We start from the raw sequence: 13,970 nt of genomic DNA, 5'->3' as shown, positions 1-13,970 counted from the left end.
AACTGGCCAGAGTCAAAGATTTCATTTTGAACATTGCATACAACTCTTCCAGTAGTCCCTTAGATTAGCAGGATTTTAGCTATACCAGAGACCAGCAACTAGTTTTTACTTTTAATACTGGTAAATGATCAGAAGGCAATCCTTATTATTTAATATTTAAAAGGATAATGGCAAGATACAAATAAAGTTTTCCCTGCCTGTGTTACTAATAATAACTGGGATTATTAAAGATGAAAGAATTTTAAAAAACATTAATGCTATTTGCTTTCAGACATTCTGTTTGGACAAAGAAAACAGACTGACCAGTGCCACCTTTTTTTTTTTTTAATCAGTAGCTATGTGCCCAATTTAAGATCAAAATATGAACTCTCCCACAGGCTGAGGCTGTTGAGATCCAGTTTATGGTTTGGACTCATCTCTCTCCATAGCTGATAATCTTACAAGTACAATGCTGCCGTGTTTGGGTTGCAAGCCATCAAGAACTTGGCAGGCAGTCCCAATTCTTGTGACACTTTTACTGGATAGTTATACAACATTCTGAATTTATTTTGAGCATCACAACGTAGTGTCAGGGTTTCATGACATTCTGTGACACACGGGTCTGATATCACCATGCATTAATACAGCATTCTGACACAAAGACACAAATTGCAAAAGATACAAATGGTTTGGGTTTGGAGAATGAAAGGTAAAATCTTAAAGCCAGCCCTGCTGTCTCAGTATGGAGACATATGGTGCAGCCAATATAAATGCTCTTTTTTACCTGGATTTCCTGTATAGTGTCTTCCTCTTTAGTATCCACTTTTTTCTCAATCCCTTCCCCGCGCAGCAAGGCTTCCAGAGTGGTTCCCTCTGATGTGAACCCATCCTTCTTCAAAGGCAGATCAACTTCTGAGAAACAAAACAAAGAGATTATGTCTATTGCCTGCGCACAACTGCACAGCGGAGGGAGCAAGAGGATAGGTAGCAGGTTGCCTGGCTCTTAACCTTATTCCCATCCTAAAGAAGAAGGAGAAGTACTTTACCTAATCTCTAAACAGGAGATTCATTTCTAGCTTGCTGAAGCTCTGGGACCTTTTCAATTTGCTATGTTGGGTTGCAACAAAGGAAGGCTGGACATATTATCTTGTAGGGGAATAAAAACAAAAACCATTTATTTTACATGAACTCCCCATACTCCAAATGGGAAGAAAAGCCACATAGCTTTCTAGAGCAGGTAGCTAAAAATATTAAGGTCCTCTCCCAAAAAAACAGGAAATGTATATATATATTTGGCACAGTTCACGACACTCAGTTGTGTACAGGATCATTTTACATCAGGGGCCAAGAACCAGATATTCCAGGGGTAGGAAAGGGGGAAAAGAGAGATCATACAGTGGGAGACTGCTGAGAATTAATAAAAATAATGAGGGGCTGTGCAACCAAATATTGATCCCCACTTTTCTTATTGAGGCCCAGGGTCTACAACCCTCGCATGGACTTCAATGCGACTACTTACATGGGTAAATATTACTCGGTGTAAGGAAGGATTGCAGAATCCGGCCCTTGTGAGGAGGACCCTAACTCTAGTTCTCCCACTGCCTGGAGCATGTACCCCCATTTAAAAAACACAGTGATTAATGAGGACGCTTGATGCCACATGGCACGCAGATGAAAGAGCCGACAGTATGCTAGTTTCGGATGGCTATCACTGTATTGTGAAACAAGTATTGCAGTCAGAAAAATACAGCATGGGTGTTAAAATACATGCAGGGCAGAATTCCATCTCCTACTCCATTTACATAGGAGTTTGACTAGCATAATCCCACTGTAGCCTCTTTTTATGGGGCACCCTCATTGCCATGGCCACCCTTCTCAAGCCTCCCTCCTTCTCTTCCAGGATAGGTTCCTCTTTCCAGGCGAATATGTTTGGGAAGGAACTAGGAACCATGGCTGATGTTTTACAAATCAGTATCTGCTGTCCTGGTTTCATTGCTGTATCCCAGTCTTTCATCTCACTGTGTACCCCCTCTTCTCATTGTTGTATCCACCTACCATCTCCTGTCATATACTTAGACTGTAAGATCTTCAGACCAGGGACTGTCTTTTTGTTATGTTTTGGCACAATGCCTAGCACACTGAAATTGTGACCCCCTAGGCACTGCCACAATACAATTAATGAATTATCATCATTTGGTGCAGAGTGTGTAATTACTTCTAGGGGAACCATTTGCCCCTGGAGAATGGCAGCTGCCTGTCAGGGACCCCAAATCCATGAAAAGATGTGGGGTTCCCTGAGCCAAAGTGGAGGATAAGGGATTTGCAAAGTACTCTCTCAAATTTATTGGAGAGAGGGGACATTAGCTAACGGCATGACCTACCCTCAACCAATAGACCACAGAATGTGGGTTGTAGCCACAGCAAAAACTATCCCACTCATTGAGAGGGAATCAGAGTACAAGCCAAGCAGAACCCCCAAACCTCGGGGTGGGGGCTTGTCCAGAGGAAACTTTCCCAGAATGACTCTCAGAGTGGAAGCTGGAATACTGAGTTAACAACTTCTCATCAAAGGAAAGGCCAAGCTATTCCATCGGGATTTCCGAGAATGGAGTTCTCAACCTGCTCCCATCACTGGACCACCTTCTACCAGGTTTCACTGCTTATGATGCAGGTTCTCTCCTGTGATGCTTGAGGTGTAAAAAGAGGGAAACTGATCCCTTAAATGTGGGAGAGGGGGTCAGCTTGAAATTCCCTGTATGAGTTTCTGGTCTCTCCCTCCTTCTCCTCTTCCTTATTCAGTTGGTCCATGAAAGGTGAGTTAAATTTGGAGACTAAATTCAGATATTTCAGAGGGAAAGAGAGGGATTTTAGTCCTGATTCAAATGCAAATTTCAACACAGCCTTAACTATGGAGTCGCTCAAGCACCTCTATAATAACATCTCCCTATGGTCTTGATTTGATTTCAATTTCTGTGCTGGGGTGCAAAAGGGCATTAGTATTGTTTTTGGGACCTCATAGGACTGAAAACTGCAGCTGGTCATCAGACATTTTGCAAGTGAAGGTGAAGCTTCAAGCAAACTCAAGGGCATCAGCAACACACATGTCTTCATGCTGACAAGCTACATCTGTCTCTGGCTTCTGATACACTCAGCAAACAAATGCATTAGAACAGGGAATGGGGAAGGGAGTTAAACAAAACCCATATTAAATCTTAAACCAAGAACACGAGTGGGACCTGTATGTTACAGAGAAATTTAAAATTAAACCTAACATGGAAAATGCAGGGCTTTAACGGCAAGGAGGTCAGCTGCCTTCTAAAAACATACTTAGAATCATAGAATCTCAGGGTTGGAAGGGACCTCAGGAGGTCATCTAGTCCAACCCACTGCTCAAAGCAGGACCAAACCCAACTAAATCATCCCAGCCAGGGCTTTGTCAAGCCTGACCTTAAAAACCTCTAAGGAAGGAGATTCCACCACCTCCCTAGGTAACCCATTCCAGTTCTTCACCACCCTACTAGTGAAAAAGTTTTTCCTAATGTCCAACCTAAACCTCCCCCTCTGCAACTTGAGACCATTACTCCTTGTTCTGTCATCTTCTACCACTGAGAACAGTCTAGATCCATCCTCTTTGGAACCCCCTTTCAGGTAGTTGAAAGCAGCTATCAAATCCCCCCTCATTCTTCTCTTCTGCAGACTAAGGATTTGTCTGCAGATTTCTGTAGGATTTGTATAACGATGCCAGGTGGGTCACATTTTGGGTAGAAAATGAGACTTCTTTGGCCTGTGACAATAGATCCGATGCTTTTACAATCAATCAATTATCAACCATCTGTACCAAACCTTTTTGCAGGAGCAACATAACAGCCAGTCGGAATTTACCACTGAGAGCTTGTTAAGAAGAACATTAGGCTTATTCTTTGCTTGTTTGCTGTGGTCTTGCTACTTCTACTGCAACTAATACTCAGCCCTCCTACAGTACTTCTCATTTTAGGATCTCAGAGCACTTTTACATTTTTAAACATTCCATCCCCCTGCGAAGTAGGTATTATTACTCCCTTTACAAATGGGGAGCGTGAAGCACAGAGAATTTAAATGACTTGTGTGAGAACACATAGGGAGTGAGCAGGAGACATGGAAAAAGAACCCAAGATACCTGACTCCCAGTCCTGTGCACTAACCATTATGCCACTGCTTTCTCTCCTTTTTTTAGTACTTTCCTAGCTTCACATTTCAGGGCCATCTTAGCAGTCAAACTGTTCAGTGACTCATGCGTGAAGCATGTAGAGACAGAACACGGGAGTTGGTCCACACTGGGGACAGGGTGGTGGGGAGGAAATGAAGCCTCATATCATCCAACATTAACACCTTCATGATAAATGAGTTGACCTTAAAAAGAGCTCTGAAAGGAAATCAGCTCAATCCTTCTGGAAGATGGATAGTCAGTATAACACAGCAGATGTACAAGGCCGGAGGGTGAGGGGACGGCTACATAACAAGGATGAGGGAGAAACCTTTATAAAAGCACAGGTTGGACTGGGACTTCAACTGCTAATGCCCCAGTTTTCCAGTCCCAACTTGGTTACCCAGCCTGTGTGCTTGCACTACAAGGTATATTTTACTGCGGTTGTGGTGGAAAGCTTAGAGCTGAAAGACATGGCAAAATGCAGAGAATCACAAAAGAAAATTCCTTTCCTCATATCATTTTGTCCTTTCACACCCTTAAGAAAGTGTCCTATAGAGAATGTAATAGAAAGTGATCAGCTTTTTGAACCCGCCTAGATAATATAATAGAGAATTACATCGCAGCTACAGAATTCTGAAAGAAGGTTCAAATCAGCCTGTAGAAAAGATCTTATTCTCTGTTAAATACTATCAGGTTTGTAGAATAATTTCTATTAAACCCTAATGGTTTCCTTCCTGTTAAATTCTACAGGAATTTTCAATAAACATTGTCAAACTGCAGTTTTTTCCCTGTAGCCCTACCCGAAGAGATGCTGACAAGTAGATTTAGGCCCCAAATTTAGGTTTTGTGGGAAAAGTAAGGGCCTTACAAACACAGGAACTGGGATCTATCTAGTCCCATATCCTTTCTCTGACAGTAGCCAGCACCAGATGCTTCAGAGGAAGATGTAAGGACCGCACAGTAGGCAGATGTGGGATAATCTGCCCCCCACATCAGGTGTCATCCTGATCTCTAATAGTTAAGCCCTGAAATATGAAGTTTAATATCCCTTCCAAAATATTTGTCATCATGACAACTCTTGTTATCCATATAAATGTCCAGTCCCTTTTTGAATCTAGTTAACTTCTTGGCCTCAACACCCTCCAGTGACAGGGAGTTCCACAGTTTAATTACACCTGGTGTGAAAAATTATTTCCTTTTTATTGGTTTTAACTTTTCCACCTTTTATTTCATTCAGTGCCCATTTCCTCTTGTATTATGCAATAGAGAGAACAGAGGTTCCCTATACCAGTCATTATTTTATATACTTCTATCACATCCCCTTTTTATTTACCTCCTTTCTGTGGCAAACAATCTTTCCAATTCTCTTCATGTGAGACTTTTCCCATACCTCTTATTCTCATTGCTCTTCTCTGAACCCCCTCTCATTCTGCTATACCCTTTAGAGATGGATCAGTACTGCACACAGTATTTCAGATCAGGCTGCACAGCTGATTTATGTAAAGGCATGATAATAGTCTCCATATTATTCACCATCTCATTCCTTATGCATCCTAACATCTTATTTGCTTTTTGACCACAGCTGCACACTGGGCAGAGGTCAGCTTTGAGCTGTCTACAATGATGTCCAAGTCCCTTTCCTGAGTTAATTTAGAACCCTATAAGGTGTACAAGTAGTTCAAATTTTTCACTCGAATGAGTTTTACTTGGCATTTATGGACACAGAATTGTATTTGTGATCATGTTGCACATTCAACTAGCTTGTTTAGGTCCCTCTGAAGTTCCTCACAGGAACTGCTGAGGCTGGCCCATAACACCCCTTAAATTCTTGGTTCGCAGCAAAAGGAGAAGGGCGCAGGTGCAGCCCAACAGACACGTAGCAAATATCTTCCACTCTCAGGCACATGGAGCGCATGCATACCCCAGTGGAATACACACAGGGACCATCAACCGAAAAAGAACTTTATGTCATCTACAATTTTGCAACCTCACTACTCCATACAGCTGATATATTAAACAAGGCACCTAGTACAGAACCTTGAGGCACCCAGCCAGTAGCCTTTTGCCAGGATGAAAGTTGACCATTTAATCCTACTCTTAGCTTTCTCCTTCCTAGACAGTTTTTGATTGGTGACAATACTTTGCCTCTCACCCCATAACTACTTAGCTTCTTTGGTAGCTGCTTACGCAGGATCTTCTCAAAGGCCTTTTGGAAGTCTAAATAAGTTGTTGAGTCTCTTTCTGTATCTGCCCTAATTTCCCAGGGCCTGGGTGTCTCTACTTTACAACCTTGGTTGTTATAACTCTCTTTAGGGACATTCCTGAGGTGGGGGTGCTTTATCAGCAGCAGAAAATTCTTTTTTTCAATTTTAGTGATGAACTCCGAGTTTCACCCATGGCTGTTTTAATATGGGAGGGGAGACGATCAGGTCTCAGGCCTACATCAACCTCTTCCCCTTTTTCCATTACTTTACTACTTCCAAGAGATTAGAGAGACATGATTTTCCTTTGTAGACATCATGCTGGTTAGATCCTATCATATTTTCCAGGTGTTGCATTATTGTATTTTTAATTATTGTTTCAACCAATTTGTCAAGTACAGATGTAAGGCTTACTGGTCTGTAGTTCCCTAGATTAGCCTTCTATTGAATATAGGTAACAATATTTGCTGCCCTCCAATCCTTTAGAGCAGTAGCTATTTTTAATTATCAGTTTGCTCCAATGCCTCTTCTTCTGACATCTCAGTCTCTGAGAGTACCTCAACTTTATTACCCCCCAAAGCTGCTACTAAAACTAATATGAATACAAGTTTTCATGTTTTTTAAATAGAAATTTCAATACACTTTATATATAAATCTCCTCACCATTGGAATTTCAAATGCAACAATACCTGGCTACTGCGTGAGATACAGGCAGCAAACTTGACCAGTCTAGTTTCAATGTCAAAGCTAAATAAAATACAAAAATACTTGTATATTTAAGTCTTTTTTCCATTTTAATTAACTATGATATAACTAGTGATACAGATAAACACACACACACTATAATTTAAATTTCTGATTTTAACTCGACTGTGTTTAAAATAACATGGATTAGTGATTAAAATAACACGGATATTTTTGTTTACTAGCTAAATGCAGCAACCTGTATAATTATCAAGGTCCTTACACTTATTTACACAGAATCTGAACAATCGTCCATGTCAACATCACTTCTGGGTCTGTTCGTTAGTGAACTTGCTACTTCCAAGAAAAGCACATTTGTATAGGTCCTACAAAATGGGAGGAGGGGTTAAAATATCTGTTTTTATCAAAACAACAGTACGTTCCACCCTTAAATACGCACAACTTAATTCACAATGAACTGGGGGCTAAACAACTTCACAGTGCCTACTCAAAACACAAATTAAAAACAACCTTCCCTTTTTCTAGACAATGTAATGTATTTGTTTCACAATGGATCATTTCCATCTCCACGGTAGCAGCTGCCACCGGAGCCATCATCTCTATGCACTCATAAGCAGCTCCATTTCCAGGTCTAATTGGGAACAGAGATACTTATTGGGTGAGTTCCAGCATGATCCATCATGCCAAAGACAGCAACTGTGCAAACCAAAAGCAATCCAGCTTCCAAAAACCCTCTTAGACAAACAGTGACTATGCTACAGGGATTCTTGTGGTTTTTGGTGCTGTTTCTCTAAAACTTAAGAATGGCCAGAGGAAACTATATATTAAGAATCCAATAAGTGTTGTTTAACATAGATAAATCCAAAGACATAGCCTTAATAGCCACAACCTCTTTAAAATTACACAGGTGGTCAAAAAAAGCCACCTAATTCGCAGCAAACAGATCTACCACTGGGTGAATGCAGCCACTAAGCTCATTAACAGGATGTGGCAGGATATGCCTGAAAGTGTAAGACAGTGGCTCAGTGAGCAATTAAATCCCATGTCACTTTAAAATAAAAATCTATCAATGTCACAAGAGTGTGAAGCCTCAGCTCCTCTGCTGTTTTCCACCCCCAGACTTTTATTTATCATGGCATATCGGGAACAGTGAAAGTCACAACGATTATAATGAAATATGCCATATAAAAACCAGATTAAGCCTGCTCTTCTTTTGGGAAATATGCAGAGAGAGAAGCTGTCTGTTAGCTGTCGAGTTTGCAAAAGATACCATCTTTTGGGATGGTGCTCCCTGCCAGCAGACAGAGTGCCCCAGGGGAAATGGTGGTGAAAAACCCAGACAAGCAGCATCCATCCATCCATCATATGCTCATCTCCAAGGCACAAATATAGCATTAGCGTGCAAAGGAGGGGGAGAGTATACTTTAAGAAGAAATAAAATACAATGCTCTTGCTTGAGTGCTGGATTTTGTAGCTGTTTTGGGCTACAAGTGAATACAGCATCTTTTGCTAGCTTGTTTGTTTTTTATATTTGTGGTCAGTTTAGTGATTTTCTTATTGTTCTTGAATTGGACGGATTCACAGCAGTGAGTAGAATTAGGTATACTGAAGGAGAGCAGTGCTCTGCAAGCTTCCTTCTACTTCTGCCAATGCAACTCAATCCTGATCTCCAGGAACTCTCTCCTATTCCAGATCTGGACCTTCACACAGCTCTGCCATTGCACAGCCGCAATCCCTGTTATTCCAGCTCTGGGTGCCCAAACAGCACTGCCATTGTGCTTCAATCCTGACCCTCAGTACCCTCTGCTATTCCAACCCTACTCTCTCCCTCCTTTCCATTCTGTCAATGCATCTCACTCCTGACCTGTAATCCCCTTCTATTCCAGTCGTGGGACCTACACCCAGTTCTGATCATTCACTCCCACCCAGCTCCATGACACCTCCTGCTAACCCAGTCCTGGACCTCTCCGGAACAGAATCTGCCAATAGTGCTGAACTGTGCAGTGGGTTAGTAATGCAAACAAATATCTTCTGGGGACTAGTTTGAAACCACTACATTCATTTCCCTTTTGAGCTGAGACAGACTGGGAGAAGCCAGGTCTCTAGTGGAAGTGAAAGGCTACTGCATTAAGTCATTGTTCCCTCCTTGCCCAAATGTCTTCACACCTAAGGGCCTGACTTTCCTGTGTATCAATGCCCCTTCACACCTCACTGGCAATGTAAAAGGGGACTGAGTGTAAGAATCAGGTCCTAAATCACCATTAGGGAATGGCAAACGTGTCCCTGAACTAATCCTACTGGAAAGTTTGAAGATGTTTGGGAAGCAATGTTTGTCTATTATCTCCCTCTCGCAAGACATCGCCCTGGGCGGGGTGAATGTATTGGTGGATTTTCCTCCCTCACATAAAGGCTCTCTTCAGGGGGCAAACTGAGGCTGTACTCCACCCCGTAGGATGCTGCAGATTAAGGATCAGTGGGGCCCACTGATCCCTAAAATGGGCCTCACTAAACAGTCTTTCTACATGTAAAGGCCCACTGGGGCTTTCCTTCAATTTATGCCCCAGAAAGCACTGGTGGATTGGAAAATCCCAGTGCTTCATCCCTTCCTTTCCTGCAAAAACTACTAGGCTCGTGGGAAGAGGAAGCGAGAGAGAGCAAGCAAGGATATGTGTGCTATGGGATTGTGCAATTCCATGGGACACTCTGGGTATAAATCGCAGGAAAACTCCAGGATGCCTTTGAATGTTCAGACAGTTCCCCAGGGCCCAAGGGAAGGATCCCTGGATGCCACTAGCACCTACCTAATTGTACACCGCATGAGGTTACCAACAAAGGGGGAGAGAAATAGGGTTGCAGGGACTGGTAGCAGTCCTCAGAATGTGGTTAAGCATTGTAAAATTTGCCCATTACGAATCTGTATGTTTTACAAGCAGCATATGGTGGACTAGTCTCTAATAGACCTCACAGTAAAAAAAAATAGCCCTCCCATTGATTGTGTCGCAGAAGTAATTTACACGTTTATTTCTCAGCACAAATATAAATCAATGTCACATATAACACATTGTACCTGCTTTTCAAAGACTTCAAATTTACACTACCTGGCTAAATTCTGGAGCAGATAACTTCCCCCAGGGCATCAAATCCTAAAGTAATCTCTCCCTTTATTCTCCCCTCCGAAACCATTGTTCTAATTTCGCAGTCTATGCCATTCATTCTCTCTTTAAATAGCATCCTATATACGTTTAAAACAAGACATAATGCAGCCTGCCCTTTCACAGCATCAGCTCATGTAACACTTATATTATATTATTTGAGGAAAGAGATTGCATAATCCCTACATGTGACAGCAGGCAGTAATTCAGGTGGTACAGTGCGGTGGGGCTAGGTATGATCTAGACATCTGAGCAATGGACAAGGAATCAGGATCTGCTACGTTCTAGTCCTGGCTCTGGTGTCAATGCTCTCCATAGCCTTGAGCTAGTTACAGCCTCTCCACCTCAGCTTCCCCATCTATTAAATGGGAATATAATAACATACCTTCTCAGGGAAGGGTGGGAGTGTTAATGGGATGTGCTAAGTGTTATTACAGTTTGCTAAAAAAAATGTAAATTTTAGATTCTCCTAAGGCAATTTGTGGGATCTTGTGAGATTTTGCAGGATGTCTATAATATCCCATAGGATACCTTAGAGAGCTTTTAGTGAGAATTCCCCACATTTTAGTCAGGATGCTTAATAAGCAAACTGCATCACAGAAGTGGGGCAGGTTCTGGGTACTGTTGCAATTGTTGCTAGACCAATTGCTTTAAGAAATGTTAATTGACATACTCTAGAGGGAAGAAAGGTTGTCAAGAGGAATTTTAAATGGGACAGGGAATTGAGCATCTTGGGTGCTGTCTCCAGTCCTGACACTAATTTGCTGTGTGATCTTGGGCAAGTCACTTACCCTCTGCCTGCTATATCATGGAGATAATCCTTACCTACCTCACAGGGTGTGGTGAGGCTTGTTTAATGCTTGCAAAGCACTCAAATAAGAGTGCCTATAAAGTGTAAAGCTGCTTGCAAAGGTTTAAACCATTTTTTCAGTGAAGAAAAAGAAAGTGCAAAACATAGTGGACTTTATTTGCACACATAGCAGATTTTAATAGCCAACTGATAAACCTCTAAGAATGAGGATACTTACCCACATTGGTAAAGGCCATCAGACAGATAGAGATATGTAATTGCAATGTATTATTACAAAGAGGCAAGCTTGTAATGCAAACACTGACACTCTCCTCCAGAGGTGCCAATAAGTATCCTTCTGGCATTGGGAAAAAGCACAACAAATGCATCCACGGCTCTGCCGCCACATGAAGATAAAAAACTCCAACAGTCCCATAAAGATTTTAGATTAAAATGTGAACTCTAGAATTAATACCAAAATGGGTAAAACAGGAAGATTAATGGCAGCTGAGGAAATGCAGATGGTGAAAGGGAGCCTGCAGGTTCAGCAAGACTGTGCATGAAGGGGGAGGAGGAGCAAGAAGCAGCAAGGGGGAAACAAGGTGACATTCAAAGGCGGCAGAATGCCCTCCAAAAGGCCAGCCAGAGGGCAGCTGTGGACACAGATGGGCCATCTGGGGTAGGCAGGCTCATGCTAACATGGCAATAATTACTTCTTAAAAATTGGCAGGGAGGTGAGAGGGCCAGAAGCAGATAAAAGTGATTTGTTCAACGGGCAGATAGTGGAGTAAAAAGGATGGCAAATAGGAAGACACACACAGAGAGAGAAGAAGAGAGAGAGAGAAGAGAGATGAGAGAGGAGAGAGAGCCAGAGCCCACTGAAGTTTCCCAACTCATCATCCATCATGATCTGTTTCCACAATCAGAAAATCCATTCTTTTTCCTTTTCCTTTGCTAAGGCTTTATTATTGAGGTTTAGTTTTTGAGAAAGAAAGAAAGAAGAAAAAAAGTAAAAAACAAAAAAAATAAAAAAAAAAACAAATCAGAAAGTACAACCTCTAAACACAACCTCCAAACTAACAACCCCTCTCACTTTCTCTCCTTCCTCTGACTCCTCAGATTCTTCTTCTTTTTCATCTTGCCTTCCAGCTTCCAGCATGCTTTCCAGCATCTGCTGCTGCTCCCTGTGCATCTCTGGAAGAGATGTACCAGGTTTTATAACTTTGTAACTGCTGGTAGAGAGAACTGGGAGCAAGACCCTCCCTACCCCACCTCTGAACATAAGAGGGGCTGGCAGGCTCTCTGGCTTTTCCTCTCTCTCCTTCCAGGATAGCAACCTTTCTCCACATCATGACCTTCTTTCCTCCTCAGGTAGATGAATCCTTTACAATCCACTTCTGATTTCTATCTGAAACCTGACTGATATGATGACACTGGGAAGGCGCTATTATCCACCCTCCCTCTCTGCCTCCCCAGCTCAGAGCCAGCCTAATAACAGAAGAAATAGCCCTGTCAAAGTCAGTGTGCTGGTTCTTTTTTTTCTTCCTCTCTTTTCTCCAGTGTGACCCCATTCTCTGTCACTCTCACACAAATATATACATATTATACACATAAAAAAAAAGCTAGCCTCAAGGGTGAGAGGCCAGCAGATGGCCACACTATGTAGTATAACAGTTTGGGGAAGGCAAAATATTGGCTAAAGACATCAAGATAAAATTCCTACTCTTTAAACATTCCCTGGAGTCTTCAATGTCCATATACAGCAGACAGCAGCTCAGTACTTTAGATCTTTTCTGAAAGACCTTCTCTCATTAAATTGCACTGAACCCAAATGAAAATATGAAGGGCTGAGTTGCCCCAACAGGGTTTGAATGTATGTTTCTCTAGGGAATCTGACTCAAACCTGATGTTTAGATCATTAGGACCAACCCAGAAAATTAAAAAGTAAATGTATTCATCTATTTATTAAATGTATCAATCAAACATCACTTTGGTCTGCATGTAATGTGTTTAAATTCACCAGTGTCAGGTCTAAATGGACTCCTGCAAAATAAGTCAAACATCCCTCATCCCCCGCCCCTACATACACACCTGAGGCAAAAGTCAGAGAGAAAAAAATAGACAATCATATTACACTGTGCCCTGAAGGTCAATAGACTCTGTCTCTGTCAATCCAATAGGATAGTGAATTCAGGAGTCCTAGACATCCCTCCAAGTCCTTCCGGCACCCTTTAGACCATCAAATCTAGGAACTGTTAGCAAACGTGTCCAAGCTGATGGCAAATGTTGCAACAGCAAATAAAGTGTAAGGCAGTCTCTTAGGCAGCCATACCATTTGGCTGTATCTAATACTACTATAATAGACCAGGACTGGAGCGAGTAGATGCAATGCATACTTAAAAACACTAGATGGGGTGGAGGAAGGAGTCTTGGGAAGAAGTGGGGGAGGGAATAAGATGAAATAGCAGCAAGCTGGTGTAATCATGCCCTTGCATATTCAAGCCAAAGTACAACAGGCTTGTTTTGAAAATTGCAACAAAATGTATGAGACATGGATGTTGTTAGCCTGCATTATGCCCTCTGTCTCTCTCTCACACCTCCTCCCACTCATCTAGCAGAGAGGAACTAAACTGCAGGAAGGTGTGGTAAAGCCCTAGACCCTAATAATGTCTATCCTCTGCCTCCACTTCACTTCACTGAAAATGGAAAGGAGGATGGATGAAAGTGAGGGAAGGGAGAGAACTACATCCAAGGGGAAAAGAAAGTGAAATACAAGAAGCTAAGAGTTGTGATCCTCCTGTATTACCTTTCATTTGACTAATGGTGAGCCAAAGGAGCTGCTGGGCTGGGCTGCAAGATTGATGGCTGCAGGCAGACTCCACAGCGAAGAGACAAATGACTGGTCATTCTCCTCTGATGCACAGAGACACATTCATCCTCGCAGCCATACCAAACCC

General features: G+C 42.1%; 1 protein-coding gene across 18 annotated transcripts in view; it reads right to left on the bottom strand.

Annotated features, from left to right (window-relative positions):
- DPF3 (double PHD fingers 3) overlaps nt 1-13,970 on the bottom strand; it is a 246,937-nt gene that overhangs the window by 82,286 nt on the left and 150,681 nt on the right. For all 18 annotated transcript variants that reach the window (XR_005597648.1, XR_005597650.1, XR_005597649.1 and 15 more), the window contains one exon: nt 764-891. Coding sequence is in view for 15 of the 18 variants with exons in the window: in XM_039535057.1 (XP_039390991.1) it covers nt 764-891 (128 nt within the window). In the remaining 3 variants the exon portion in view is untranslated. The remainder of the gene's footprint in view (nt 1-763; nt 892-13,970) is intronic.

The sequence above is a fragment of the Mauremys reevesii genome, linkage group 4, assembly GCF_016161935.1.
Source record: "Mauremys reevesii isolate NIE-2019 linkage group 4, ASM1616193v1, whole genome shotgun sequence".
In the NCBI taxonomy this organism is placed as follows: Eukaryota; Metazoa; Chordata; order Testudines; family Geoemydidae; genus Mauremys; species Mauremys reevesii.
The sequence above is the reverse complement of the archived record's forward strand: the minus strand, read 5'-3'. Positions and strand labels throughout refer to the sequence as shown.